Consider the following 27,641-nt stretch of genomic DNA (forward strand, 5'->3'; position numbering starts at 1 on the left):
ATGTGGTTTTTGAGAAGAAGTCTTCAAATCCCTCATGCAGTTGTGCAACTATGGTCTTAAGATTTTAAATCATAACCGCTGCTTCATGGAACCTTAAATTGACCTTCTGTAGAGCAGTGTTCACAGTTTCAACACGGGAAAATACCAAGTAAAGAAGATGAAGACCAAGACAGGTTTTGAGTTTATGGAGCTGCAAGTGCAACCCATGGCCTTTTGCTCCCGCTTCATTGTGGTCACCCCTGCAAGTCCCAGAAATTCAATTACAGAACTGTAGTTAGCTAGCACAGTCTTCAAAGAATTTGCTCGAACGGTCCATCGGGTAGGGCAGAATGGAAGCAGTTTGACACTCCCTTCTTCTTGACAACGTTCAAAACAATGAAGCCGTTTTGGGGAATTTCGAATGAACCCAATCAAGTCCCTTACAAAAACCAACAGATCCCTGAACTTGGCAATGCCCATACCTACATCCTGAACTACTAAGTTCAGATTGTATGCAAAGCAGTGCACATAAATAGCTTGTGGTTCCACCTCCTGCACCAATGTCTGCAAACCATGTTGATGTCCAGCCATATTGGAAGCACCATCATGAGACTACCCCCGACAGTTTTCCATTTCATAGCCAAACCTCAGGAGAACATCTTTTAAAATGGCAAACAGAGTTTGTGATGTAGTGCTAGACGTTCCATAAAAGCCAAAAAAAATCTCCTCTACCTGAAGATCCTCTTTTGCAATACGAAAGACTACAGAGAGCTGCTCTTTTATTGACACATCAGCAGTCTCATTCAAAATAATCGAAAATAATTTTGCATCATGAATCTCTTTCATTAGGCCACGGAGTACATTATGTGACATAATTGCCAGCATTTCATTTAATATGTCATGCGACATCCATTTGTATTCTGTTCTTTGAAGCCAAGTTCGAAGTTCTGGGACATCTCTGCCACGAAGCGACAGAATTGCATTTAAATTAGAGTCCTCATCAGTAGGGCCCCAAATTGCAAGACCTTGCCGAGCTAAAGCCAACAATGTGGTCAAGATATTCACCAGCGCACTTCTGTTTTCCCTCATCTACTTGAGGTGGCCCAACGACAGAGCTGCTACAACATTTGTACCCCTTTCCACAGATACTAGCACCATTGCAGCCACTCGATGAAGATTTGAAGTCTGATGGCCATTACATCTCTCTATGGCCTTCTTAAAATTGTTAAAGCCAGAAAAGCGTTCCAGGCATCCTTATCACGGCTACCTTTTAGCAATGGCACGCCCTTTTCATCAGCAGACTGGCATACCTTACAGAACATTTTTTGAACAGACTCATCATATTTAAGTCAATTATAGGTTTCTAACCATTTCTTTTGAAAAGTGTGGCCCTGCTGTGACTTAAAACCATTCGAATCACTCATGTTTGGGCAGCATTCTTGTGTCACATTGCTGCTGCCAACATCAATGACTGTAGGCGCATCTGGTATACTTTCCACGCATTGTGCCTGGCAGATTGATGCAACTGTGGAGCTCGAAATTGCTACAACTACTTTGTCAGGCACATGGGAACTCTGCTTTGGTTTAGCAGGGGTTGTTGTAATAAACCTCTCCATGATCACTTTGGGGTTTCAGATGTGTCTTTTCCAGGGGACGTGGGTGAAGCGGTCACTGCTAGGTATAATGTCTCAGAAAATGTCTAACTGGCATACAACTGCAAGAAAGAAAATTGTTTGCTGTAATCCATGCAAAATGTATCCCTTGATGCAAGACATTTTCTTATATTTCTATTCGAGTTTAGTGACTTTACGTTGTATTAGGTTTAGTTCATCACCAATCAATGTATCACCTTCAGGGGGTGATCTTTAGTTTTGTCTTTTTCCAAGGGCCACGAGGTCCAGATGCCTGGTAATTTCACTGTAGATATCCATAGGTTTCTCATGATTTGATGACATATGATTCTCCCACTTGGAAACAAAAAGCTAGTAAATAGCACCCACCTTGTCTCGACTAAACTGCCCCTTGTGCGGCCCTCACCTGCACAAAGCCATCTCATGATGCAAAGTACTAGTTTGTGATAGCCTCCTCCCTCCATGCAAAAGATGCTTTTCCTTCTACGCATTGCACTCGCGCCCCATTTTCCTCCTCCTTACAGAGCCGGCAATTATCCCTCTCTGAGCTCTCTGTGCACGCCTGCACTCCACATGGCTTCAAGAGGTCGCCACCTGACCACTGATGAAACGGACGACCCACAGCCCTCGCGGTGCGGGGGGCACGCCAGCACATGTCTTGGGAGGGGGCCCCACTTGGAAGAACATTTTTTTAACAAAAAATATTTTTTTTCTTTTAAAATTCACTCTGCATTCATGAAGAAATTATTTCATAAATATTTTCTTTATGAAGGCAGAGTGACTACAAAAAGAAACTTTTGAAGTCCGAGGGCTCCCCCACCCCATGGCATGGAAGACCCTAGGCTGGAGGCCTCCATGTCATGGGGTGGGGAAGAAATAGTTCTTTTTTAAGTCACTCTGCCTACGCAAAGAAATTATTTCCGTTATGGTTCAGTCCTTAACGGAAATAGTTTCTTTATGAAGTCAGAGTGACTTCAAAAAGAAACAATGGGCCTCATTACGGGTTTGGCAGTAACTGTGCTGATGCTACCAGCAAGGTGCCGCCGGACCCATAATGATTTACCGGCACCTGACTTTCCCAGTAACACCAGGGGATTACAACCCTGGCGGTCCGGGAAGTCAGGCGCCGGCAAATGCTAAGTCCCCATCCCCATTTCCATACAGTCCTGTTGGACTCTATGGGAATGGGGACCACAGAAGCACCGGCACCGTTAATAACGGTGCCGGTGCTTCCGTGAAAAGTCTGCGGTGGGTGCAGTTCCGCCCACAGAGCTGTAATATGCCAGTCCGGAAACAGCAGTGCCGATAAGCTTACCGGCACCGTTGTTTCCAGACCGGCATATTTGTAATGAGGCCCAATTTCTTTTTGAAATATTAGGGCTCCCCTCAACCCCATGATGTGCACGTGTGTGAGTGTAAGGTGAAAGGGTGCACACTTAAATGTATGGGTGGCTGCCTGGGTGTGCCTGCATGGTGAAAGGATGAATACTTAAATGTATGGGTGGCTGCCTGGGTGTGCCTGCATGGTGAAAGAATGAACACTTAAATGTATGGATGGCTGGGTGTGCGTGTGTGTAGATGGTGAATGGTGTGTGTGCTTGCGTTCAGGGGCACAACAAATCCTACAGCTCGGGGGGGGGGCTAACTCTTCAAATGTCGGGAGAGGCTCTAACTTCATGGGTGGTTGGGGATGGGCAAACCTATTTGTTTGGGGGCATCTAATTTCTATACACATTTTAATGAGACTATTCTAGTGAAGCTTCAATGTTACAAGCAGTTAACTGTCTCTTTTAAGGTTGAAAGCACCCACTTATGGACTGCTGTGAGAATGGGTGGTCTCCTGTTCCCTCTCTACCCTTCCAATCACTCCCCTGGCATGCAAGTATTAAACCCACATCACAATTTCAATTACCTCAAAAATTTGGCATTTGAATGCAGGTACTAACAGTGAAATGCTTTATGTTAGTAATAGCTTGGCTCTTGTTAACAGCAAAACTCAGTGTTGTTTAACATCTGTGTCCTCATACACAAGTACTGGGATGAAGTAGAGGTACATGGAGGTAATGCTTGATTTAGCTACTTGTAATCTTCATTAATCTTAATCCCACTCGTCCTCATCCCAAGGAGCCTCATACGTAAACTCTGGGACAAGGAACAGGGACGTGGAGTTAATTCTGGGACAAGGAGCTGATTTTGGAGGTTGAGGTGAGAGGGAGAGGGGATGTGTGGGGGGGCGGATTGTGCAACAAATCATAATGGTTGTCCATGTCCAGGCTAAGCAGGCATGATATGTGGTATTAGTCGCTAGAGAGGCATTTTGGTGCAGCCAGTCTAGTCATTCCTCAGTTTGGTATGCCTTTTTTTTTTTAACCGGCCATTTTTGATAAAGCAGTCCTGCTAAGTGTAATTACTTAGCTAGACTGCCATTTGGGTGCTGACAGTCTAGCAGTTTTTTCCTGCGCCATTGTATATTTTTCTGGGCATCTTTGATCAAATGATATATGTCATTTATAACGCGCCTGTACACAAGTGTTTTTAGGCGCGACAGACAAGGGAGGGAAGGTAGAGGGAGGACAAGACAAACAATCTTACTAGGCCTTGTGTCATTCAGATCTTGCAAGTGCGAGAACGAGAAGTGCAAGGGAGAGGAAAGGGAGAGGGGAAGTGCAAGGGAGAGGAAAGGGAAAACAGGGCAGCAATGCTCTGAGTAAGTGCAGCCAGGGCAGCGCGGCTCTGGGTAGTGCAAGGAGATTAAGGGACTGTAGCGTTACAGTTACGGCCCCTAAGTGCGTGGTAGGCTCAGAGGCAGTGCAAGGATGACTGATCAAGAAAGAGTATGTACTCAGTGGGACTCTGAGAGTAGCCAAGCAACCAGTCAGTAGGTCAGGTAGGCCAGAATGGGAGGGAGAGAGAGAAAGCAGAGGTCAAGAGGAACGTTTTGAGCTCCTTTCAGAACTTCGGGTGGTCCGGCTCAAGTTTGAGAGGAGCAGGGAGGCTATTCCAGAGGGCGGCACCTGCAGAGGAGAAAGATCTACCCCCAACTCCCTGCCTGGAGAAGCTTCTAATCCTTAGAGAGTTGGAGGTAGCTGAGCGAAGGGCTCGAGAGGGAAGATATTTTGGAAGAGAGCATTGGATGTAGTGTAGGCCCCGAGCCCAGAAAGCCTTGTGAACCATGCAATGGGACTTGAACTTGATCCTTGCAGCAACTGGGAGCCAGTGGCGAGCCTTCGGGGCTGGAGAGATACAATCTCTGGGCTTGAGGCCAAGTATAAGTCTTGCAGTACTGTTCTGGATTAGTTGCAGAGGGCGGAGAGTAGAGGAAAGCAGATTGAGAAAGAGGCGTTGCAGTAGTCCAGCCTAGAGAGAACCAGGGCTCTAGAGACAGTGAGCTTCTGGGGGAAAGTGAGAAAGGGAAGAGTCCCTTTGAGGAGGAGCAGCTGGTATTGGGACTTCTTGGTGATGTCCGAGATGTGAGGCGAGAATTAGACAGTGTAGTCAACGATGACACCAAGGTTGTTTGCCTCGCAGGAAGGCGAAGGAAGAGAGCCCAAGGCGGGCGGCCAGAGTGAGAGAGGGAAAGCAAGGGCAGGAGTCCCAATGAGAAGGATGTCCATCTTACTGACATTAAGGCAGAGATCTTTGTAGGCACACCAATCCTGAAACGTGGATAGACAGTCAGGAATGAGCGAGAGAGGAGAGGAATCTGAGGGGAGCCTGAAGGAAAGCAGAGTGTCATCCGCATAACACTGAAAGTTGGAGGAGAAGGTAGAGATCAGGTGAGCCAAAGGGGCCAAGAAGAGGTAGAAAAATCAGGGTGAGAGGATGGAGTGGAGAGAAAGGGACCAAGTTGGACCTGTGAGGGGCGATCCAAGAGGAAGGAGGTCCGCCACTCAAGGGCCTGATCCATGATGCCCATGTTCTCATGGAGTCGATTGATCAGGAGGGCGTGGTTGACCATGTCGAAAGCAGAGAAAAGATCGAGGATGAGGACAGAAGGAATGATGGAATGAAGGTTAGAGAGCAGATCTTCACGAGTGTTCAGGAGAGCAGTTTCCATGCCTCTGGCAGCTCTGAAGCCAGACTAATGGTCATGGAGACAACCAACAGATTCAGTGTGGAGACTAAACTGGGAGATGGCCAGCTTTTCCAACAGTTTGCCCAGGTAAGGAGTGATGGAGCTCGGGCGATAGTTTGCTGGGCAGGCAGGATCGACAGACGTCTTCTTGAGGAGTGGGTGCATAAGGGAGTGTTTAAGGGAAGAGGGGAACATTACAGTGGTGAAAGAGTGATAACAGAAATTGGCCAAGGCTGTAGCGAGGGTGTCAATATGGTCCTTGATATGGTCCTTGATGCTTCTGTAGGATTAGGAGAGCACCTGTTTGGGCGACACTTTCATAGATAGGACGTGTCTAGAAACCTTGTCAGGTGTTGTCAGAGCAAAAGAGAGATAGACATGGCCAAAGAGGGGCTGAGAGAGGAAGTGGGAAAGGAAGAGGAGATGGAGGACAGGATGTCCTGAGTTTTAGCAGAGAAATGAGAGGCAGAGCCATACATGGGCCCTGGGAGGGAACAGGAGAGGTAAAGACCGCAACAGGATTGACCAGTTCCTTGCAGATTTTAAAGAGTTTGGCTGTTTGTTAGAGGCCACCGAGATGCGGAATTGAATGTGTGTTCTCTTCTTGATGAGTGTTATTGCTTCGACTGGCATTTTGGTGCAACCAGTCTAGGTATGTCTAAATGGGGACTGTCATGCTTTACTTTAATATTATTTCGTGTCTACACTGGTCTACATTGTGAAGCCAGATGGACATGTTTTCATTGTGGCATGGCATTTTTAATAGCAAAGCATTAATGTTCCTGTGCACTGTTGATGACTTGCATGTATTGGATTACCCTGCAAAACAATTGCAAACACTCTGGCTTTTTAGCCAATTTTTCTCAGAAAGTGTGTTGCATATTGCATTAAAACACATATTTATATCTTTCTCCTAGTGCAGTGTGCGGCATATCCCTTCAGCAGCACGTTCGTGCGTATTGCGCAAGCGCGATAATCTAGGCCGGCCGAGAGTGTGGCGTGACCCGTGATTTGTTGCCAAGTTGGGGGGGTCCTCAGGATGGCTCGCAGGGGGGTCCCCACATTTTGTGTTACGCCACTGCACCTAACTGGTATCAGAGTGGACCGGCATATGCTTTGTTGTGGGAGGTATTCTACATGCAAGCTTTCAACCTGAAATGGCTCAGTACCCCTCAACGGTGCCCTTACAGTTGTGAGAAGTTCCCTGCCCCCCTTAAGTGTTCTCTCCTATTTTATCACACCTTTCCGAAATATTTCCTGTTGGCACCTTGGTCTTGGCTTCAAATCCAGCTTCAACCAATTCTCATTCACACCATCAAAGGCCACTTTGCAGTTCACTGCTACTATTCCCAGTCCAGTTTCAAGCACATTGGAGTTTTGTTAAAAGTGATAGTTTGTTTGCCACGTGGATGTGGTCCTTGCATGGCGGTCAGTGGGGTTGGAATGTGAATTCAACTTTTCTGGACAATTATCTCTTAAAATGCCCTTGTGCCAGAAGATAAACATTATACTTCAATAACACCATCACCATTTCAAGTTTGGCTAGATTTGTCCAATCGACAGTGGGCCTGATTCCTGGAAGTGTTTTATAATGGCATAATCCTATAAGAAAACGTTCCATGAATCAGGCCCAGTGGGTCCTCTGACATTGTGTGTTCATATTTTCATCCACTGGGGCTGCAAATTGACAAAGGAATATGATTAATGAATACGCGTGTCCTCAACCTGTGTTGGATGAAATAGGTTTCCTTCTACTTGCCATCTAAGGGAGCTATTTCACCCTACTTTCTGGTTGGATAGCTACCTGTCCCGGTGCTTCCAATGTAAGAGGTGTATTTACTTCTACTGATCTTGTCACGAATGTTCTCCTTTTTCAATATTATCCATGTTTTCCCATGGGCTTCTGGGGCCTTTTTCAAGGAGGTGTTTTATAATGGTGCAATCCCATAGGAAAATGGTCCATGAATCAGGCCCCTGGTGTCAATTATATGGTTCATTGTGCTTACAGTGTGTGGGGTATTTCTTTTAGCCTGCAATCTAACGATTTGTATCTCTATGTTGCTGATCGAAGATATTGATTTCTTTCTCTTTCTGATCTACAAGGATCTAAAAAGCAAACAGTGAGACATCTTTAAAAAGACGATTGATTCCTAGTTCTGGCAGATCTCCAGAAGAGTTTGGTATGATCAACAAAGTTCATAAAACAAACTATTTGCTAGCCTTCATTAGGTGTAATCGTTTCAGGGTCGCTTACTGATCTGCTTTGTTTGAAAAAAACAAATTGTACTTTCTGTCCCACTAACACTGCATTCTGCGTACTTTCTGATCTGCAACGGTTATTTCCTTGTGATGTCAATCTAAGATATAGGCCGTCTTGAGTTTCCGATCCGAGGCGTGTCGTTTTCTTCTGCTTCTGATCTAGATCATTTTTGCTGCTGGCTAAAGAAAGGGGTTTCCCAGATCTTGAACTTCTGAATTCATGTGTTTTCTTTTTGTTTAAGTTAAAAGACCCTATGGCCTCAACTTTACCCTGTACCTGGTCTCTAGACCCTTGCCTTCATGAGATCCAGGCATCACAGAGCACGTTTCCACTGCCCCAGCTTCATTCACTTGCACGCACACTACCATGGAGGGTATTAGACCTCAGAACCCGCCACCTACCACCTTCATATGCCCTAATGTCCAGGCACCATGAGGCATTTTAACTCACAACGGGTGCTGAAGGTGGCCCTCAGCAGTGTTTGCTACTCGAGCCATACTCGCTGTTGAGGGTGGCCATACTACAAGTTGAAAACAGTGCAGTAAAAAACTCAAAAGGTACCTTTGAAAAAGCCAATCAGCAAACTGTTTGCATTAAATAACCCACCCACCATTACAGGCTGTACGCTAGCTCCTCTTTCAGCCCACTGCCATGTAGGATTGCTAACATACCCTGAATGCTCCTCCATACTATACGTAGAGCTAGATTTCCAACAAAACACAGCAAAGCAATTCAGCTATATCTACCCTTTGCCCTCATTATAATAACAAACCCGCTGCATTTTGTAGTCTCCTTTGGACAGCATTCATGTTAAACAAATAGCATTTAACATTTTATGAATGGATTTAGAAATCTATTCCAAGTCTAAGCACCATAGTCCCATACAAGTGGTGTATTTCTTTCTGTGGATTTGTTTAGAGTCTAAGGGATTTCATTCCTTTTGTTTCAGATACAAGAGACTTATTTCTTGTGTTTGCCAACAGAGGAATTAAATTCCCAGAGTTTCCGATTGCAGGGATTAATGTATTTGCATTTCTTATGTGGATAGGTCTTTTGTGTGTTTCACCAATTAAAGGATTTAATCTCTTCGTTTCCCATCCAAGAGTTTTTTTCCTTTGTGATATTGACACAAGAGATTCATTTCCCTGGGTTTCTGATTTGCAACATGTGTTTCCGTGCCTCTGATCTCCAAGATGCGCCTCCTCGTTTATCTGGTCTAGCAGGCTTATATCCTTGTGTCATCGAACACTCCGATTAATTTTCTTTTACATGGGATCTATTATCTTGTGTCTGCAATTTAAGGATAATATTTATTTCTGTCTAGGATATAGGAGATTTCTTTTCCTGTTGCCTCTGGCGTAAGAAATATATGTGCTTGTGACTCTGCACATGGAGATTGAGTTCCTTGCATCTCGGATCTAAGAGATGTAATATCCAGCGTCTCTGCTCAGAGAGGTGTGTTTCCTTGCATCTCTGTTGGAAGTTATTCCGGTCCTCCTGATTCTAAGTTAGTAACCCATAAGTGGATAATGCCTTGGAATATACATGGAGGTATTAACTTCAAAAAAGTGAGGCATAGCTGCCCTTGATATTACCACCAGCAATAATACTTCAACTTTCCAATGAAGTCCAATGGAACTCCAGAATGGGGATTAACAAAAAGTCACAATTAGGAGTTGTTTCCCCACAATTAGTACTGGTGGTAACTTGAATTCCATTTTGAATTATTAGCGCTTCTAATACCGTCACACTCTTAAAGAGCCTTTCCTTTCGTTCCTTGTACTTCTGATGTAATTGGTGTATTTGAATCGGGGATATATTCTTCGTATCTCTAATCGAGGGGCTTGCCTTTCTTTGCTCCCCTGATTTCAGTAGTGCATTTCCTGCTATGATCTAAGAGATCGCTTTCATTCTTTCTCTCCATTAAAATATACATTCACTTGTGTCACTCACTGAAAAGATGTACTGAGTGTCTCTGACCTAAGAGATTTATAGTACCTTGAGCGTTTAATTTAAAAGGTGATAGTCCTCTTTTCTTTGATCTAAGATATCTATGCCCTTGTACCAGCAATCCATCATTGTATTTCCTTGTAATTCTGATACAAAAGCTGTATGATCTTGTGCCTCTAATCCAAAAGATGAAGTTCCTTCTGCCATAGACGTAAGAGGTAGACTTCCGTGTCCCCAGAACCTAAAGATGTATATCTTGTGCTTCGGGTGTAAGATATATATTTACTCATGTCTAACCTAATCAGCGTATTTCCTCATGTGTCTGATTTAAGAGATGTAAGTACCAGCCTCTCTAATATAAATATATTCACTTATGTCTCCTCTTCAGCAGCAATGGAGCGATTCAGTTCCCGGGATATGGCGCTCCAGGCACAGAAGAAGATTCTGAGTCGTATGGCCACCAGGTCAGTCGTGAACAAGTTCATCGATGACACCAGTAGCGAGATCCTGGATGAACTCTACCAGGTCTCCAAGGAGTACACCAAGAACAAGGCAGCCTCACAGAAGGTCATCAAGAACCTGATCAAGATCTCTGTGAAAATTGGCGTGCTCTATCGCAACGACTGCTTCAGCCCGGACGAGCTGCAGCTCGCAGAAGAGTTCAAGAACAAGCTGCACCAGGGTGCCATGACAGTCATCAGCTTCCACGAGGTGGACTTCACCTTTGAGAAGGCCGTGCTGGCCGAGATCCTCGGCGAGTGTCGGGACTTGCTGCTCCAGCTGGTGAACAAGCACTTAACACCCAAGTCCCACGGGCGTATTCAACATGTCTTCAACCATTTTGCAGACTTGGAATTGCTCAGCCAGCTTTATGAGCCCAAGGGACCCTTCAGACCCCACCTTCAGAAGATCTGCGAGGGTCTGAACAAGCTCATCGATGAGGGCACATTGTGAGTGGTGTGGGTTGGTACCCACCACGCTTTTGGAAGCAAGAATTTCAGAGTGTGTGTCCCGACTATATCGGCTCTGCAAAGACTGAATTGTGGGGCCAGATGGCAACTATGACTAGACTCTACCACCAGGGCATATGATCTTGTGATCAGCCAGAGGTCTGAAAGGGAACTTCTTTCTCCAGGGCCCACCAGCATTTGAACTTCCTCCATCCCATCCTTCTGCTTTCGCACCCAAATGATACACAGCACTTTCTGCCACCCGTGGCTGAGGCCAGGGATTTATTTTTGACATGCCAAATTACGTGTCCTCGACACTGTTTTGTACTCATGTGCTGAGTAAACTCTTGAATGGTTCATATGCGCATTGTGTGATTGGCTGTTCCCAAGAAAGTCTTTACATTCTGGGGCTCGCGTGGCCCAGACAAGTTAATTAACACATCCAGCACTGCTAAAGCGTTCCTTTGTTACAAATGAGACGTTTGGGCGCAGTAGGTAATTAGGCCTGGCAAGGGCGGGGGAATTCCTGGCACTCTAACACATGGTCCACTTCCGGCTGGCTGCGCGCGCTGCTGTTGTAGTGAGCACTGGTAGACACGCGCGCACCAGGAACACCTGTCTAACTGCCCATTAGCTGCAGGGAACGTTCCGGAAGACTAGAGAGAGAGGCGGATGTAAACCCTCTCCAAAACAGTGGGAGCGGGAGGAGGCTCTCAAGCACGGACCTGCCATTCCACAATCAATCGTTGGTTGGGGAAACATTGCCAACATTTTTAAAGAAAAGAATAGCTCATATTTTAAATCGTGAGAAAAAGGCAGTGCTTCACTGAAGCCTTTTAAAAATGTTTTTAAGTCCAGAAAAAGCCAAACAACTTCTGAAAAATAGGAGGGAGCAATTCAAAGACTTCCATATATTGTATAGTGTTTAAAATATGCCTTTTAAGAAGTATTCTTAAACCTGCAGATTGTGGTTTAATGTCCCTGGTGGCCTTGGAGGTCAGAAAGGTCACCCACCAGGAGAGAGATATTGGAATTACAGGAGGGAGATATTGGAGTTACCCAACAGGAGAGAGATAATGGAGTTGTCATATGAAAGTCATCATTCTAGGCAAGCACTGTGACACGTTATAGGAAAAGGAAGGGGGCTGTTGGGGGATAAAGCAGGTGGCGTAACAAATGGACAAAGGATGGGTGTGTAATTACTGTACACATCACAGGTGGTCATGCTATTTAGCTCTGGAGGCCGCATGTGGGGCTTTAGAGTCCAGTTCTGGGAGCCACATCTGGAACATTGTGCCCAACTTAGAGGGCCCTATTTGGAGTATTTCGAATGGTTTTGAGTGCCCCTTCAGGACTGCTGTGTCTTTTTGAGGGCCTCATATGTACTATTGTGTTCAGTTTAGATTGCCACCTCTGGGCTATTTTGTAGAGTGCTAAGGTTCGTATGTGGAAAATTGTGCCGAGTCCTGTAGGCCAATGTGGATTGTTGTGTCAAGTTCTGAGAGACACATCTAAAATATTGCCTCTGGAGTGTTTTGTGCAGTTTTGAAACCCTTGTCTGAGTTGTTATGTATGCCCAGTTCTGAAAGTCACATGTGGGCTATTGGGTGAAATTCTGAGGACCACATCTCGAATATTGTGTCTATTTTTGAGGACTACATCTTGGTTTTGTGTCCGCTTTTGAAGGTCACATCTGAAGTATTCTGTCTAGTTCTAAGGTCCATCTGTGGATTATTCAGTGAATTTCTGAGGGATGCATCTAGAATATTGTGTCTGCTTTTGAGGGCCACGTCTGGAGTGTTGTGTGCAGTTTTGAGGCCCAAAGGTATTTTGTTCAATTTGCAGAGCCACAAGTGATGTATTGTGCCAAGTTCTGAGAAACACATCTGGAACATTGGGTCTATTTTTAAGGGCCAAATCTAGAATCTTGTCTCCAGTTGAGGGCACAAGTCGAGGGTACACGCCGGTGGCTCAAGTCCCTCCACTTTTTTCAGGAGTCCCCCACTTTTTTCAGAGGGCACCAGGATATGCTAATTTCTGGTGACACAACAATCAATTGGTATGTTAATGAGTCTCCCCCACTTTTTTTGTAGGACTTGTTCCCCAGTCCTGTTCTTAGGGCTGCATTTGGGCTGCCCAGAGGGAAAGCGCCAAGACGTTGACGGGTTTAATCCACATGTACGTGCAAGAGAGACACGAGAACCTGCCCATGTGCAGGACAGGAAACACCAATATTGATATGATAGGTTAATTCTAACGCGCTTATACCCAGAGGTTTCCAAGCGCGGACCGGGGATTGAACCTGTGGTGATCCTGTCATCTTGCTTCCAAGGTGAGCACTTTGCCCCTGAGCTATCCTGCCGAGATTGTTAAAGAAGTCATTTTCTCCATAGAAGAGCATCCCTGCAGGATGGCCGAGGCGGCAACAGGAGACAGGGGAGGGAGATCAGAAACACTGAGGGAACACAAGTAGAAATTGAGGAGTGGGTGAGGCTGGCTGATATTAAATGTTTACAGAGATGGGGTGGTGGATATGTGGACCAGCCACCATCAGATTGGAGTAAAAACAGCTAAACAATTCATATAACATATTAAAAACACATGGAAACGAAGGTAAAGCTGGATACATGATGTACCCTTAGGGTTCCAAGGAAAGGGGTCCACAAGAAGGTCGCCGACGAATTTACCCCATAATTTCATGACCTTAAACCTGTAAAACAGCTCAGCAAGTGAAGTGCTGCTTCAGAAATCTCCGTAAAAGGTCCAGGCACAGGGTTGAATCGTGGCAGGGCAGCTCGGCCATTTGTCTTTTCCAAGGTGGATACACTGAGCACCATTCAAGTGGGTAATAACGACAGCTAACATGACAGCGCATTGAGGCGGAGGGAATAAGCATGAAGCGCTAGATATACTAACGTGGTATTATTATTAGAGTTACTAGAAGGATTGCGACGTTCATAGTAATGACATTCACAGACAGTCCAAGTACAGCATCTCCCTGGTCTCCGAGGGTCTTGACATATAGCTATTTAATTGGTCCAGTTATAACGCATCCGATCCTATAGGAGACGCACCACTTCAATAGCCTCTTCGAACTTAAATCCTTTGGTTCTAGTGCTACCAAACTTAGTGGCCCTCTGAAAGATGATTGGCTGTGGCAGATCCTGGTGCATTACACATCTTCAGCAGCCGCTCACCTCACGGAGCTGTCTTCCTGGAATTGGGGCCTGTGGCCTGGAATATACAGGCAGATTTCCACAGCGGCTCCTGGGCTCTCTGACAGGGATTCCAATCTATCGACTGCAGCTCATCCACACACTTGTGTCCGGTGCTCAACCGACTAAGCTACACTGTTGTAACAGCGTATTACTCGAGTGCTTGCTTTTCCAAAAGGGCGAAGGGATCCCTGGATCAGATGGAGAATCAAGGCCCGATCGGAGAAGAGTGCCGTTTTCTATGTAGATATAACGCGAACAATTAAACTGCATCGCCGGCTGCGCGTGGCAGGCCTCGTGTAAAATCAGCTCTGTCCGGGGCGACTGTAGCATGCGGCAAGCATTGCAGACGCTGAGCCAACAAGCCCTCGCCTGCAAGCCCCAGGCAGGGCCAGGGCACGTTCCAGCAGCTCGCATTCGCTGCGCTGAAGCCTGCAGGCAAGCCACACTGTGTTCCGTGTACGCCTGTAAGACATTGCCTGGTCTGTGGCGCCTGTGAAATGCCAAAGCAGGCTCTGCATTATTGAGAAGCATGTTCAGACAGCCTGCGCTCACTCCCTTCTCACCCACGTTGAAGGATTTACACATGGCTGCCCGGTGCAAAGCGTAGGGCTCTGCAGATGATCCCTGCTGTACAAGAAGAACTTGCGTGTTCCCAGATACCGCGCGCAGGAAAAGAACAGATTCTTATTCTTTACAACCTTGTTTGTAAACCACTGTATCATTTTATTGTTAGGGTGATTTAAGTGGTCAGCCGACACGTGTTTCGACCTCTCTGGGTCTTTATCAAGGCTAGCACGTTAGTGTTCATTAACCGAATGGTGACGTTGTTGCTGATGGTTGGTGTGGATACCTTCTCCTGTTGGACTGTATAAAGTTGGGCCCCGCTGGGCATTTGGTCTGGCCGGCCGGCCCCATGCTCCTTCATGATACCGTCCGGGTGGTACTGGTGGTGTGTGTAATCACCAGTGCCACCCGGACGGTGTCCAACAGGACCAACCAGAGAAGGTATCCACACAAACCATCTGGAACAAGCTCATCATTCGGTTAATGAACACTAATGCACTAGCCTTGATAAAGACCCAGAGAGGTCGAAACACGTGTCTGCTGACCGCTTAAATCAGCCTAATAATATAAGGTGTACAATGGTTTACAAACAAGGATGTAAAGAATGAGAATCCGTTCTTTTCCTGGGCCAGGTATGTGGGAACATGCAAGTGCTTATCCTAACAAGAAATCCTGACAAGGGATGTGGGCACCAATTCCACAACCCATGATCGCGCAGCCAATCAGTATAATTAATACTTCAAATAAATACAACAGAAATGATCAAGTGTAGCGCAATTGGACTCCAACCCTAGTGCCCAAACACCTCTACTGTGCAAGAAGCACTTCCCTGAAACACAGGGTTTGCAACTTGCTATCATCAATGGATGTCATTTATTTAATGAGGTGTTTAAAGAGCCACGAGTATACCACTATTTCGGAGAACGTACGGAAAATATGGAGGATTGAGTGGTAATCAAAGCATCAATTACACACGTGCTACATGCTGCCATGGGGGCAGTAGTGCACTCAAAGAGATTAGGCGCACAACAGGCAGCAACCCTCACACAAAGGACAAGTGCAGCAGGGACAGCAGAAGTGCACGCACACATAACAGGCAGCAACAGGACATGCACCCTCACAAAAAGGACAAGTTCGCAGGGGCAGCAGCAGTGCACGCACACATAACAGGCAGCAACAGACCAGGCAACCCTCACAAAAGGACAAGTGCAGCAGGGGCAGCAGCAGTGCACGCACACATAACAGGCAGGAACAGGACATGCAGCCATCACAAAAAGGACAAATGCAGCAGGGGCAGCAGCAGTGCACGCACACAGAAAATGCAGCAACAGGACATTCAACCATCACAAAAGGACAAGTGCAGCAGGGGCAGCAGCAGTGCATGCACATAGAGCAGGCAGCAACAGGCCATGCAACCCCCATGAAAAGGACAAGTGCCGCAGGGGCAGATGCAGTGCACGCACACAGAACAGGCAGCAACAGGACATGAAACCCTCACAGAAAGGACAAGTGCAGTAGGGGCAGCAGCAGTGCACGCATACAGAACAGGCAGCAACAGTCCATGCAACCCTCACAAAAGGACAAGTGCAGCAGTGCACGCACACAGAACAGGCCGCAACCGGCCATGCAAACCTCACAAATAGGACGAGTGCAGCAGGGACAGCAGGAGTGCACGCACACAGAACATGCAGCAACAGGCCATGCAACCCTTACACAAGGACAAGTGCAGCAGGGGCAGCAGCAGTGCATGCACACAGAACAGGCGGCAACCGGCCATGCAACCCTCACAAAAAGGACAAGTGCAGTAGGGGCAGCAGCAGTGCAAGCACACAGAACAGGCAGCAACAGGCCATGCAACCCTCACAGAAAGGACAAGTGCAGTAGGGGCAGCAGCAGTGCACGCATACAGAACAGGCAGCAACAGGCCATGCAACCCTCACAAAAGGACAAGTGCAGCAGTGCACGCACACAGAACAGGCCGCAACCGGCCATGCAAACCTCACAAATAGGACGAGTGCAGCAGGGACAGCAGGAGTGCACGCACACAGAACATGCAGCAACAGGCCATGCAACCCTTACACAAGGACAAGTGCAGCAGGGGCAGCAGCAGTGCACGCACACAGAACAGGCAACAACAGGACATGCAACCCTCACAAAAAGGACAAGTGCCACAGGGACAGCAGCAGTGCAAGCACACTCAACAGGCAGCAATAGAACAACACAAAAAGATCAAGTATAGCAGGGATAACAGCATAGCAAGCACACAACAGGTGCAGAACAGGTAGCAGCAGGACACGCAACCATCACAAAAAGGACAAGTGCAGCAGGGGCAAAAGCAGTGCAAGCACACAGAAAAGGTGGTAGCAGGACATGCGACCATCACAAAAAAACAAGTGCAGCAGAAGTGCAAGCTGCAGCATCAGCAGTGCCAGCACACAGAACAGGCAGCAGCGGGACACCACACAGAAAATAAGTACAGCAAGCAGGGGCAAGCAGTGCAAGCACACCAAGCAGACAGCAACAGAACACGGCCACATCATAAAAAGAACACATGCCGTTGGTGTGGTAGCATTGCAAGCACACAGAGCAGGCAGCAACAGGACATGCATCCACTACAAAATGAATACGCACTGCAGGAGAAACAAACCACGAAATTACTCGCATGAGAACAGGCACAACATGGGCAGCAGCAGTGAAAGCTTTCCCAACACACAGGCAGGCATTGCATGGTTAGTAGCAGTGCAAGTATGTATGCAATAATCACCCCACCCCTACAAACCCGGATCCTGATTTCACAGCCAGCAGCAGTGCAAGCTTCCCTCACAATCAGAAGAGCTACAGCCTGGCAGGAGGCCAAGCTTCCCTCACACACGGATCCCCTGCACTCAGTGATCCCATTGCATGGTGTACATGCCACCGCATGAGTGGGGAAAAGGCAAACATACAACGGCCACTCCTTACTCCTAACATGGCCATCTAACCTCCTACCCATGGCCCGGCGTATGGGGCTGACCTGTTGGGCCATCCAATACCCTGGACCAAGGCCAGCCACTAGAAGGCGCCTATGGATATTGGGGCCCAGATCCTGGATATTGGGCCCCAGATCCTGTCTAGGGGGTTTCCTGGAGGAGCACAGGTGCACAGCCTTGTCCGCCACAGCCAGAAGGAGTAAAACAAATGCTCTAATTGCAACCTTGGTAAGGCTTTTTACATAGGCTCTATTTGGCACTCCTGATTACCGGCTGAGGGGCCCACAGAGGCTCCAGAATGCGGCAGCAAGAGGGCTTACGACAACCGCATAGAGCGATGACACTACTGCGACTGTCGCCTTTATAACGCTGGCTACTAGCCTCCAAACGGCAACAGTTCAACGCACTGTGTATTCATCTTTAAGACTCGGGCAGTTAACCTTTTCTGCAAGGGAAACATTGAGCCGGTACATCTGCGTTTTCAGTCTTACGTCCTCCACGGACCTGCCCTTCAAAGTGCCCCGCAGTCATACATAGGTGGCTGAACGCCTGAATGACCCTTCCCCAGAATATGGGAAATGACCACACTTTCCGAAGAAGCCTGCGGGGCTGGCGCAATCCTCACAAGCCAAATCCACTTCATGTTTCCAAGACATCCAGTGATGAAGTGACATCTGCTCTGCCGCAGTCCAGGGATGAGTAGTGGCTAAACCACCCACTCAGCCCCACCCATCTGCTAAACGAGCACCGATGCCAATCACAGAGCCCAAAAGGTGTACCTTCTTTTCCTTATGTAGGAGCGCAAGCCAGGGGTACACTACCCCTTCAGGAGGAGTGTGAGCTAATAACAGTAGCAACCCAAACAGCAACAGTATCAAGATTGCCAAATAATCGCATTGTACGAGGGACTGATCACATGACCACTTGAACGCCATTTCAGAAAAGGATACGGGTTCTGACTCTTGACGATTGTTCTTAGGGTGAAGGAGATCCTCGAGTGACTCAAAGGAGATATCTCCAGACCCACATCATATGGCGGAGTGGCGGTGAGTGGCAGTCTTGCAGCAGCCAGTGTTTTTTCCAGCTCTACCCTCGAGAGGTGTGTCTCCCACTACACCTATCCCTACAAAACCTCATTTACTCCGCGGAGCGGACGCGGAGTGGCGGTGAGAGGCAGTCTTGCAGCAGCCAGTGTTTTTTCCAGCTCTACCCTCGAGAGGTGTGTCTCCCACTACACCTATCCCTACAAAACCTCATTTACTCCGTGGAGCGGACGCGGAGTGGCGGTGAGTGGCAGTCTTGCAGCAGCCAGTGTTTTTTCCAGCTCTACCCTCGAGAGGTGTGTCTCCCACTACACCTATCCCTACAAAACCTCATTTACTCCGCGGAGCGGACGCGGAGTGGCGGTGAGTGGCAGTCTTGCAGCAGCCAGTGTTTTTTCCAGCTCTACCCTCGAGAGGTGTGTCTCCCACTACACCTATCCCTACAAAACCTCATTTACTCCGCGGAGCGGACGCGGAGTGGCGGTGAGTGGCAGTCTTGCAGTCATGCCAGGCAAGACGGGCCTGGCAGCCTCATCACCTTCAAAACCACAATGGTTGGACTCAGAAGACTTTACAGGCCGCTCTCTAAGAAGTAAAATCAAGTCGCTAACCAAAAACACAACTACATCACTCACACAACACCAACTTCAAACTAGTCCCCCTTTGACTGCAATGGAAACAACAGACGATCGTGATATCCCCACGAACCCAAGCTTCAACACTAAAACAAAAATGGGAAATAGAAACTGTGTTGCTAACGCCCAATTTCCCCACCAAAAAACCATTGAGAAAGGCTCTGCCACCTGTAGCAACAAACATTTACCACCTTGCAGCGAAGCTGCCTTACCCGAGGAGGAGCTTGCAGTCCTGGGAGTAGACGCCGCGGGTTTCCCCCCGACCGCTGTGTTGAAACCGGCCGCTGACAGCCCGCGGCCCGGGCCGGCACTCTCGGAGGTTTTGCTTGGCCCCGAGAGAGAGTCGGCGCCGCCCGTGTCGGCGTCCTCATCGGTCGTTGCCTCGTCGAGGGCTCGGGGGCCCCCCGGAGGGGGGAACCGCCTTGAGCCCGGAGTCGGAGCCCCCGAGGCCGCTGACAGGGCCGAGTGCTCTGATCGTCCCCGCCACTGCAGCCGCGGCTCCGCGGCCCCTCGAAGGGGAGGCGGCGTTGAGCGGGCAGGCAGCGTGGGTCTCGATGGAGATCGAGGCTTACACGGCGGGGTTGGGGGGGGATTCCAGAGAAGGCGCCCTGCACGCCAACCAGTTGAGTGAAGGAGAGACACAGCCAGTTGGAGTCTCTGAGATCCGGCGCCCATCGGCAATAGGGCAGGAGTGCCCGAGTGGCTTGAGAGTCAAGCACGGCTCATCAACCTTAGTGAAGGAAAGAGAAATGGACGCAGCGCCACCTATAGCTGGTTTTACGGTATCAGCAATGATACATAGGGAAACCCATACCAACTTACCAGCAAACATACCAAATCCAGAAAACAACGCGATGGCCTCAACAAGCTCATTTGTGCCCCAGGAAATAAAGTCACCATCGCAGGTGTCTAATAACATAATTAAAAAAAAGAGATCACGACCTAGAGACGTCTCTACCAAGAAAAATTCAACCCTAGAATTGTCAAATAACCAAGTGGAACCCACAAGATTGGTTAAACCTCTATCTAAACAAACACATCTTACTAAAGCTCCTCGTGCCGGCTCCAAAGCAACAAGAAAGGGCAGTAAAAAACCACAACGCCCTTTCAAGCTATTATCAGACTTTTTCAATAGACACTCCAAAGCCATCCAAGAAAAATGTAAAGAGCTGACAGACGCAGAAATCCTTGAGGCAGCTGATGCAATAACACCACCTAGCAAGCATCGTAGATTGTTACAAGCAAAACGAAGATCCCCTATCCCCGAAACAAAAGATGACACCTGGCCAGCTCCGGATATTGATCCAACAAAATGGCACTTCTCAGGCCAAGTGTCCTCAAAAATACCACAAATTATCCAGGAAGAGTCGGGGACTTCGCAGGTTCGAAACTTGGCACTACTATCTATAACTAATCTAACACCAGCCTCAGAAAGCACTACTTCTGCGAAAACCTTCATCAGTGATCAAGAAGTGCAGAGTCGCACCCAGACTTTCACGCGAGAGCAAGTCGAAGCAGAGAGCTCTGTTCCTCTCCTAACCATCTCGGCATCACCAAAGCAAACTGGCTCTACGATAATAAATCCCACTCAATTTCTGATACAAGACCAACAAATGATCAATGACACACTACATCAACCAAACGACAGCACCAAGCACAAAGATCAGGTTCTGTCGATTTCACCACAGCAACTAAGCGAGCCCTCAAGATTAATCCCACAAACTCAAGACAAAGATGGTGGAAGTCAGTATTCTGTCAAATCTAAAAACAAGTTACAGTTTGAGAAAACTTTAGATTCTTTCTACTCAAACCTAGACAATTATAGTAACCAAAGAAGACATTCTTATGACTTCCCCCCTAGAAGATCATTAAACATCATTACACCACCTGTACGAGCATCAACTCCTGGGCTAATTAAATCAGCTGTTCATCGTGACACCAATGCAACTGACCCACATCCAAAAAAGCTTGACACTTGTACTTTAATGTCAGCACTATCGATAGCCCTCAACCCTTTCATTAAACTATACGAAACAATAGCGGACTCGTTGAAAGATCACACAGCGATTCAAACTTCAATGCTGAACAAAATAACTTTTTTAGAGGGTTATATCATGGCACAAGAATCAAAGACTTCCGCATCTATGATCAAACCGAGCCAAGATCAGACTACCGAGCCACCTCAAAAATTGGACCCAACTACGTGCTATATCCCCCAGGTCATCTCGCAAACAAATTCAGAAAGTACTCAAACTTCTTCATTTATCGACCTAACTGTCCCACCTACTTTCTCGACAGAAAAAACCAAGTTGACAAAAAGGGTGGAAAAAACAAATTCTCACCAACAAGGATCAATACTTATAACACCCTTAATTCAACAAGCGGACTCAACAAGCGTAAAAGCTATAGATGCTCAAAGAGACCTCTTTACTCCATTAAAAATAAAGGATAAACCAAAGAAAACTGGGGTGGTAAGCAGAGTCGAAAAAGAAATACAGAATGTATCTCCTAGAGGAATAGAAGCATTCCTAAATAACGAAGAAATGATTAACATCTCTCAACATATCTCTGATCAATCAAGCACCTCGAACCGAAACTCGGAAGAAATATTTGATCCATCTACAATTCCTACACTGCCGGTAGGAAATTCCAATAAAGAAACAAAGACTAGAGAATCTCCATTCCTAACTCTAGAGGAACGAAGAACGCGACTGGCCATGACCAACCATAAATCTAAAGATCCTGCACTTGAAAAGTCCTTGATAGCTCCTAAAACGAACTATCCAAAACAAGAAATTGAAACACGGAAAAAAACTTTTTCGAGTAAACAGCCAGCAAGACGATCCCATAGATCGCACAACAATTCCCGACGTTCGTGGCCAAAAGCACAACCAAAGAAATTTTCAACAAGAGCCCCCAGCAAGGAAGCCCAGCGACCAACCTACAAATCAAAAACCACAAAACACCACACAAAACCTCTAATACGATGGATATTGAAACTAGAACAGATCCCGGGAAATCATGATGAGGTAATATTAAATAGAAGATCGGTTATGGACTTATTCAGTTACATTCCGAAACTACGAGTAGTGAAGTCTGACGATCTCCAAATTGTTGACCCGAGCCATCAGGGATCCAGGGCAATTTCACACCTATACATAGCGTCATACGCAACAAAAAATGCCCTGGAATCTGCCCTTGAGAAACTTTTAATAATGGGCTACGACCTCACCGAATCTTCAAGAGAAATTAAAACCTGCAACTACCAAGCTAATAAAGATTTCCTGGCATCTACAAAAGTAACAGAATACTCCCAGTTTTCACGTCAAAAACATTACCAATCATCAAATAAAACGATCAACGGCCCAGTCTTGGATCAAAAACCTAATCAGTCTGAAATAATCAATAAATCAAAATCTAAGGAGTCATCTAAAGGCCCGGAAAATCTAAACCCAGAGCATAGAGAGCGGGCTGGTAGACTGACGCTTCCGAAAGAAGGCCAAAAACTTCAAAGGACAGTTCAGAACGAACCCTACCCTGTGATAACAAATCCATCTTCAAACCCATCTCTACTTTCTCTCTGGTCATGGTTACCAAAGGCTCTAAAGCTAAACCAACAAAAGTAGCCATTCGAGAATACGATCAACAGCAACACAACAGACTGTCTAAATGCAAATGTCCAAAACCAAATAAAATTGTGCTCGTGGAACACCAGAGGTTTCCTTCATTTAACATCAGGACCTTCAAACCTAATAAACTATGATATTGTCTGCTTACAAGAGACATGGCTTTTACATTCTCCAGTACTTGATGGCTATGAAATCCACACAGTGTTAGCTAAGAAAGGTTCTTTAGGCCGCCCAACGGCTGGTCTTCTGATCGCAATCCGTAGCGGACGAGGTCTCGTAAACTCGCAAAAGCTAAAAGAAAACCACTTCATGCTGATGGTAAAGCTAAATTGGATTACCAAAAAAAGAGAATTGTCTAAAACCTTGCTAAAGACACTCATAATTGTGACCATCTACTGGAACCCAGCCACTATTGAAAGTTCAAGATTCATCAATACAATAGAACAAGAACTGGACTGGGTGCAAGTTACACATAAGCCTGACCACGTAATTTTATGTGGCGACCTCAACATTAACAGTCAACCCTCGATAAACCTAAAGGGACATAGATCAAAAAAATCAACAACAGATCAGAGGCCGACAAAATGGCAAAACTTAATGAAGTCTAGATCTTTTGACAACTTAGATCTAACATTTCCCGACCCTAATAGACTTCCAACTTGGGAAAGAGCAAATTCAACCTCCACAATTGACTATATCTTTGTATCTCGTTCTCTATTACTTCACATCATCTCCTTTAAAGTGATTAAAACAAAGGAAAGTGACCATAATCTGCTAGAAACAATCTGGTCTACGTCCTCTCCGATTAACCACACCATGACTCCAGACATTGAAGTCTCCACGCAAGGAACAAGACTCAGATTAACGGAAAAAGCAATAACTATTATTACAGCACAATATAAAGACCACAGTAATCAACTCCCTAGGACAGACGTGGACTACCTACCCCTACTGACCATCTTCAAAGCTCCTCAAAAAAAAAGAAGACTCCACCACCAGACCGAAAACATACCTATGACACATTAGTCATGGAAAAAAAAAGAGAACTGAGGAGAATAAAACGACAAGCAAAAGGGTTGGAGCCCTCATCTGCACTTGAGACCATTAAAGCGGGCGTTAAAGACTACAAATCATGGTTAAAATGCTACCGTCATAAGTTGTACCAACAAGACGCGGAAAATATTCTCACGGCCATCACCAGAAACAAAGCCAGAGACTTTTGGACCTTACTTCATTCAACTGCACCAGGAGATCGACCATGTCAAATAAACGGAATTGGTCAACTGACCTGGGAACTTCACTTCCAAACTCTTTTTAAGAGACCAACTATCAAATCCCCTTTGATGGAACCAAACGATACCCCCTGGATCAATGTGGACAACATTGAGGACATTATCGCCTTAATTAAAAAGTTAAAACCATCACGTGCGCCTGGACCGGATGGCATCACGAACCTCGATTTGAAATCTCATCCAGAGACTTGGGCTCCTCTCTTGAGCCAAATATTTAAACGCTGCACAGCCACAAAATCAATTCCATCTTCATGGACTTGTGCAAACGTTGTCCCTATCTACAAAAAACGGGATTGATTAGATCCAGCGAATTATCCTCCTATCGCCCTCCTTGATCCAATAGGCAAAATGTTTGGGTCCATGCTGTTAAAACATTTCATTACTTGGGCCAAAGATTCCCCGTGCCACGACAAGCTTCAAACTGGCTTTAAAAAGAATTTGGGGACCAATGCCAACATTTTGATATTGAGTGCCCTCAAAAGCAAAATCTTGGAGGGTCGCCCACGCCTATACATCATCTTTGTCGATCTCACACAAGCTTTTGACAAAGTCGATCGAGAAAGACTGTGGAGAAAGCTTACCCTATGGAGATGTCCATTAGACGTACTCAACCCAATTAAAGCCCTCTATTCAAATACTACCATGAGGGTCCGTCTGAATAAGCAAGGTACACTAACACAAGCAATAACAACTAACAGAGGCGTCAAACAGGGATGTCCACTGGCACCGGCTCTGTTTTTGTCCTATTTAGGCGACTTTCAGGAAACGGAAACAAAGATTCGAGCTTTCCCCCCTAAACTCGGAGGAGAACAAATTAGTCGCCTACTCTACGCCGACGACCTGATTTTGCTGGATAACACCCCTATTGGTCTTCAACGCCAATTAACAAATCTTCAACTCTACATGACGTCAAACAATTTGGAAATAAATGAATCCAAAACAAAAATGATGATAATAGAGAAATTCCCTAAAAAGAAATCAGCACCGAATTTGAAACTCGGCACTACTACCATTGAAAAAGTCACAAATTTTAAATATTTGGGAGTCACCCTAGATAGCTCATACAAAGAAAAAGCAACGCAAGAGTCCCTACGCGCCAAAACTACCAAGCTAGCCACACAAGGAAAGGCGATTGACATCAAATACGGTAGATTCTCAATTAGACCTGTAAGAGATTTCTACAAAAGGAAAGTTATCCCATCCTTGACATATGGCGCCGAAGCAATTCCGAATCTTCCTCACGACTTATGGTCAAAACTAGAAGCAAACTTCTGGCGCCCAATCTTGGGCCTCTCGAAAACAACTCCGATATCAGTAATGAGACGAGAACTAACTCTCTCCTCGTTAAAATCAATTGTGGATTGCAATAGCGTCATGCTTTATCGGAAATGTAGACAGAAAGAAACGCCCTACGCCTACCAGCTGATAAGTGAAGAAATCCGACTGGGTACTTGCCAAATGCTCACTCGATGGGAAACTAAAGTTTTGAACATCTTAGACTCAGTTGCCTGCAACACAGAAGACCTCATCGCCAATCCCATTCGAGTTGTCAAGAAAATCAAAGAACTCGACTGGATCAACACCAACGACTTTGCCTCAAAGTATAAACTTGCCAGTCACCTACCTCCCTTCTCTAAGAAACTCGACTCTATCCAACCTTTTCTGAAATTATTTCCAAATAGAGCGGCCCGAAATTATTTTTTAAAAATAAGATTGAACCTTCTAGAAACTAACGAAATACTGGCGATTAGACAACAATTCTTGTCCAGCTGCTGCCGTCTCTGCAAATCCACTACGGACAAGGAAACCATACGCCACCTACTCCTGAACTGTCCGGCGACGACAGAAATTCGTGACAGATACCTGACAGACATTTTTACAAATTTTACTCTTCAAAAGGAAGAAACGTGTTGGAACAAATTGTTGGACGGAGACAAACAGGCATGGCAGTTGGCAACTATAAACATCATGAAATACATCCTTAACGTGCTTCTTCCAATACAGACTGAATGAAAAGTTCCACCGTTTCTTCCGTTTCTTTCGAACAAATCCTTTCTTCTCAACTGTTTTTTTTTTTAATCTTTGTTAAAAAATCTATAAAGATTATATACAAATAAAAAAATAAAAAAAATAAAAGCATGTCCAATCAAGGTTCTATAATAATCTGGGCCTTTAATTAAACAATACAAACAACCAATCAGAAAACAATAGAACAACCCGCCCCTGTAAAAGAAACACAGAGCATGCAGACTTTTGTGAAAGGGCACACTGGATGGACCAGCAGGGGTGTCTTGGCATGAGACTGGCGACAATGTCACTGTTCACGGATGTTTTGTTACAAAAATGTTATATTGAGGGATTAAACGTTACTGTGATGACAAAAGGTGGGCCAGGGTGACAAGGCTTCCTCACAGGTCCTTTGCTTTCTTGTCTGTGGGGGCACAGCATTGAGCCAGGCTTCTAGGAGCTTCCTGTGGCAGTGATTTGGCGCTGGTTTGGTGAGATGGTCGACTGAGTCCGACACGAGGAGCGGTGCAAGCAGCAAATGCAAGTGGCACAAAGAAGCTTGGGACAAGCAAAGCTTGTCCGCATTGGTGCAGCTCACACGCGATTCAATGCAGGAACCAGCACCAAGATCGGTCCCTTGACTTCTGGGTTGCTGGGAGACCCGATCCAGGATATCCAGGGACAAAGGGAGTACTTTGTTTTGCACGTCCATTCCAGGAAGTTGTCTTGTTCCAGTGCACAGCTAGCAGAGTCCTTAGTCCAACAGCCATGTCACCCCCACTGTTCTCTGGTGATCGCCTCTGCGTTGGATGCCTTCTTTCTTCACCTCACTGGTGGAAGACCTTTGAATGCACTGCACTCCTAACTTTGGCCTCAAGTGTATCTTGCTTCTTCCCTTGATGGCCCAAAGATGAATCAAAGAATGGTGGGTCCACCCGTCCCCCCTATAATAGGTGATTGGTCCAAAGCAAGCCTGCTGTAAGGGGTACAGCCCAGGTTGTGGTAACAAGTGCCATTTGACTCATTTCATCACACCCAGCGTATGATGCCTGCAAGAAAAAAAGGGGATGGGAAAAGGAAGAGAGCCCTTACTGAAACCAACATGGTGGAACCTATACCACAGCCCACCTCTCCTCTCTGGCTACTCTAACTCTGTCCCCTACCCATGCCTCCGTGTTTCAAAGGGACTCCAGTGGTCAGCACCCTCATATGATAGTGGCTTTTCTATGTCAGTGCTACCTTTGATGCAGTTTCTCAGGGGACAGCCTGGGAAAAATGTCTATGCCTTGAAGGAAGATGTTCCCCTTCTTGCAGGAGAATCGAATTCAGTCCATAAACGAATAGTCAGCAGTACTGTTATAGCTTGGACCTCATCACAGAACTGACACTAGAGTGTTATCTAACTGCTGTGGCTGTATAATTGTGTGCTCTTAGCAATC

At 46.3% G+C, this 27,641-nt stretch overlaps 1 protein-coding gene across 4 annotated transcripts in view; it reads left to right on the forward strand.

The window, feature by feature from the left end:
* The window catches only part of TNFAIP8L2 (TNF alpha induced protein 8 like 2), a 199,740-nt gene extending 188,538 nt beyond the window's left edge, over positions 1 to 11,202 (forward strand). Inside the window, exons 1-2 of one of the 4 annotated variants that reach the window (XM_069649844.1) lie at positions 7,845 to 7,865; positions 10,287 to 11,202. In XM_069649844.1, the coding sequence (XP_069505945.1) occupies positions 10,289 to 10,849 (561 nt within the window). In that variant the 5' untranslated portion in view covers positions 7,845 to 7,865; positions 10,287 to 10,288 and the 3' untranslated portion in view covers positions 10,850 to 11,202. Of the gene's footprint in view, positions 1 to 7,844; positions 7,866 to 10,283 lie in introns of those variants that run through there. The other 3 variants (XM_069649842.1, XM_069649840.1, XM_069649841.1) reach the window with 3 other exon arrangements.
* The last annotated feature ends 16,439 nt before the right edge of the window (positions 11,203 to 27,641 follow it).

The sequence above is a fragment of the Ambystoma mexicanum genome, chromosome 1p (assembly GCF_040938575.1).
Source record: "Ambystoma mexicanum isolate Mex_15411 chromosome 1p, UKY_AmexF1_1, whole genome shotgun sequence".
NCBI classification, from domain to species: Eukaryota; Metazoa; Chordata; class Amphibia; order Caudata; family Ambystomatidae; genus Ambystoma; species Ambystoma mexicanum.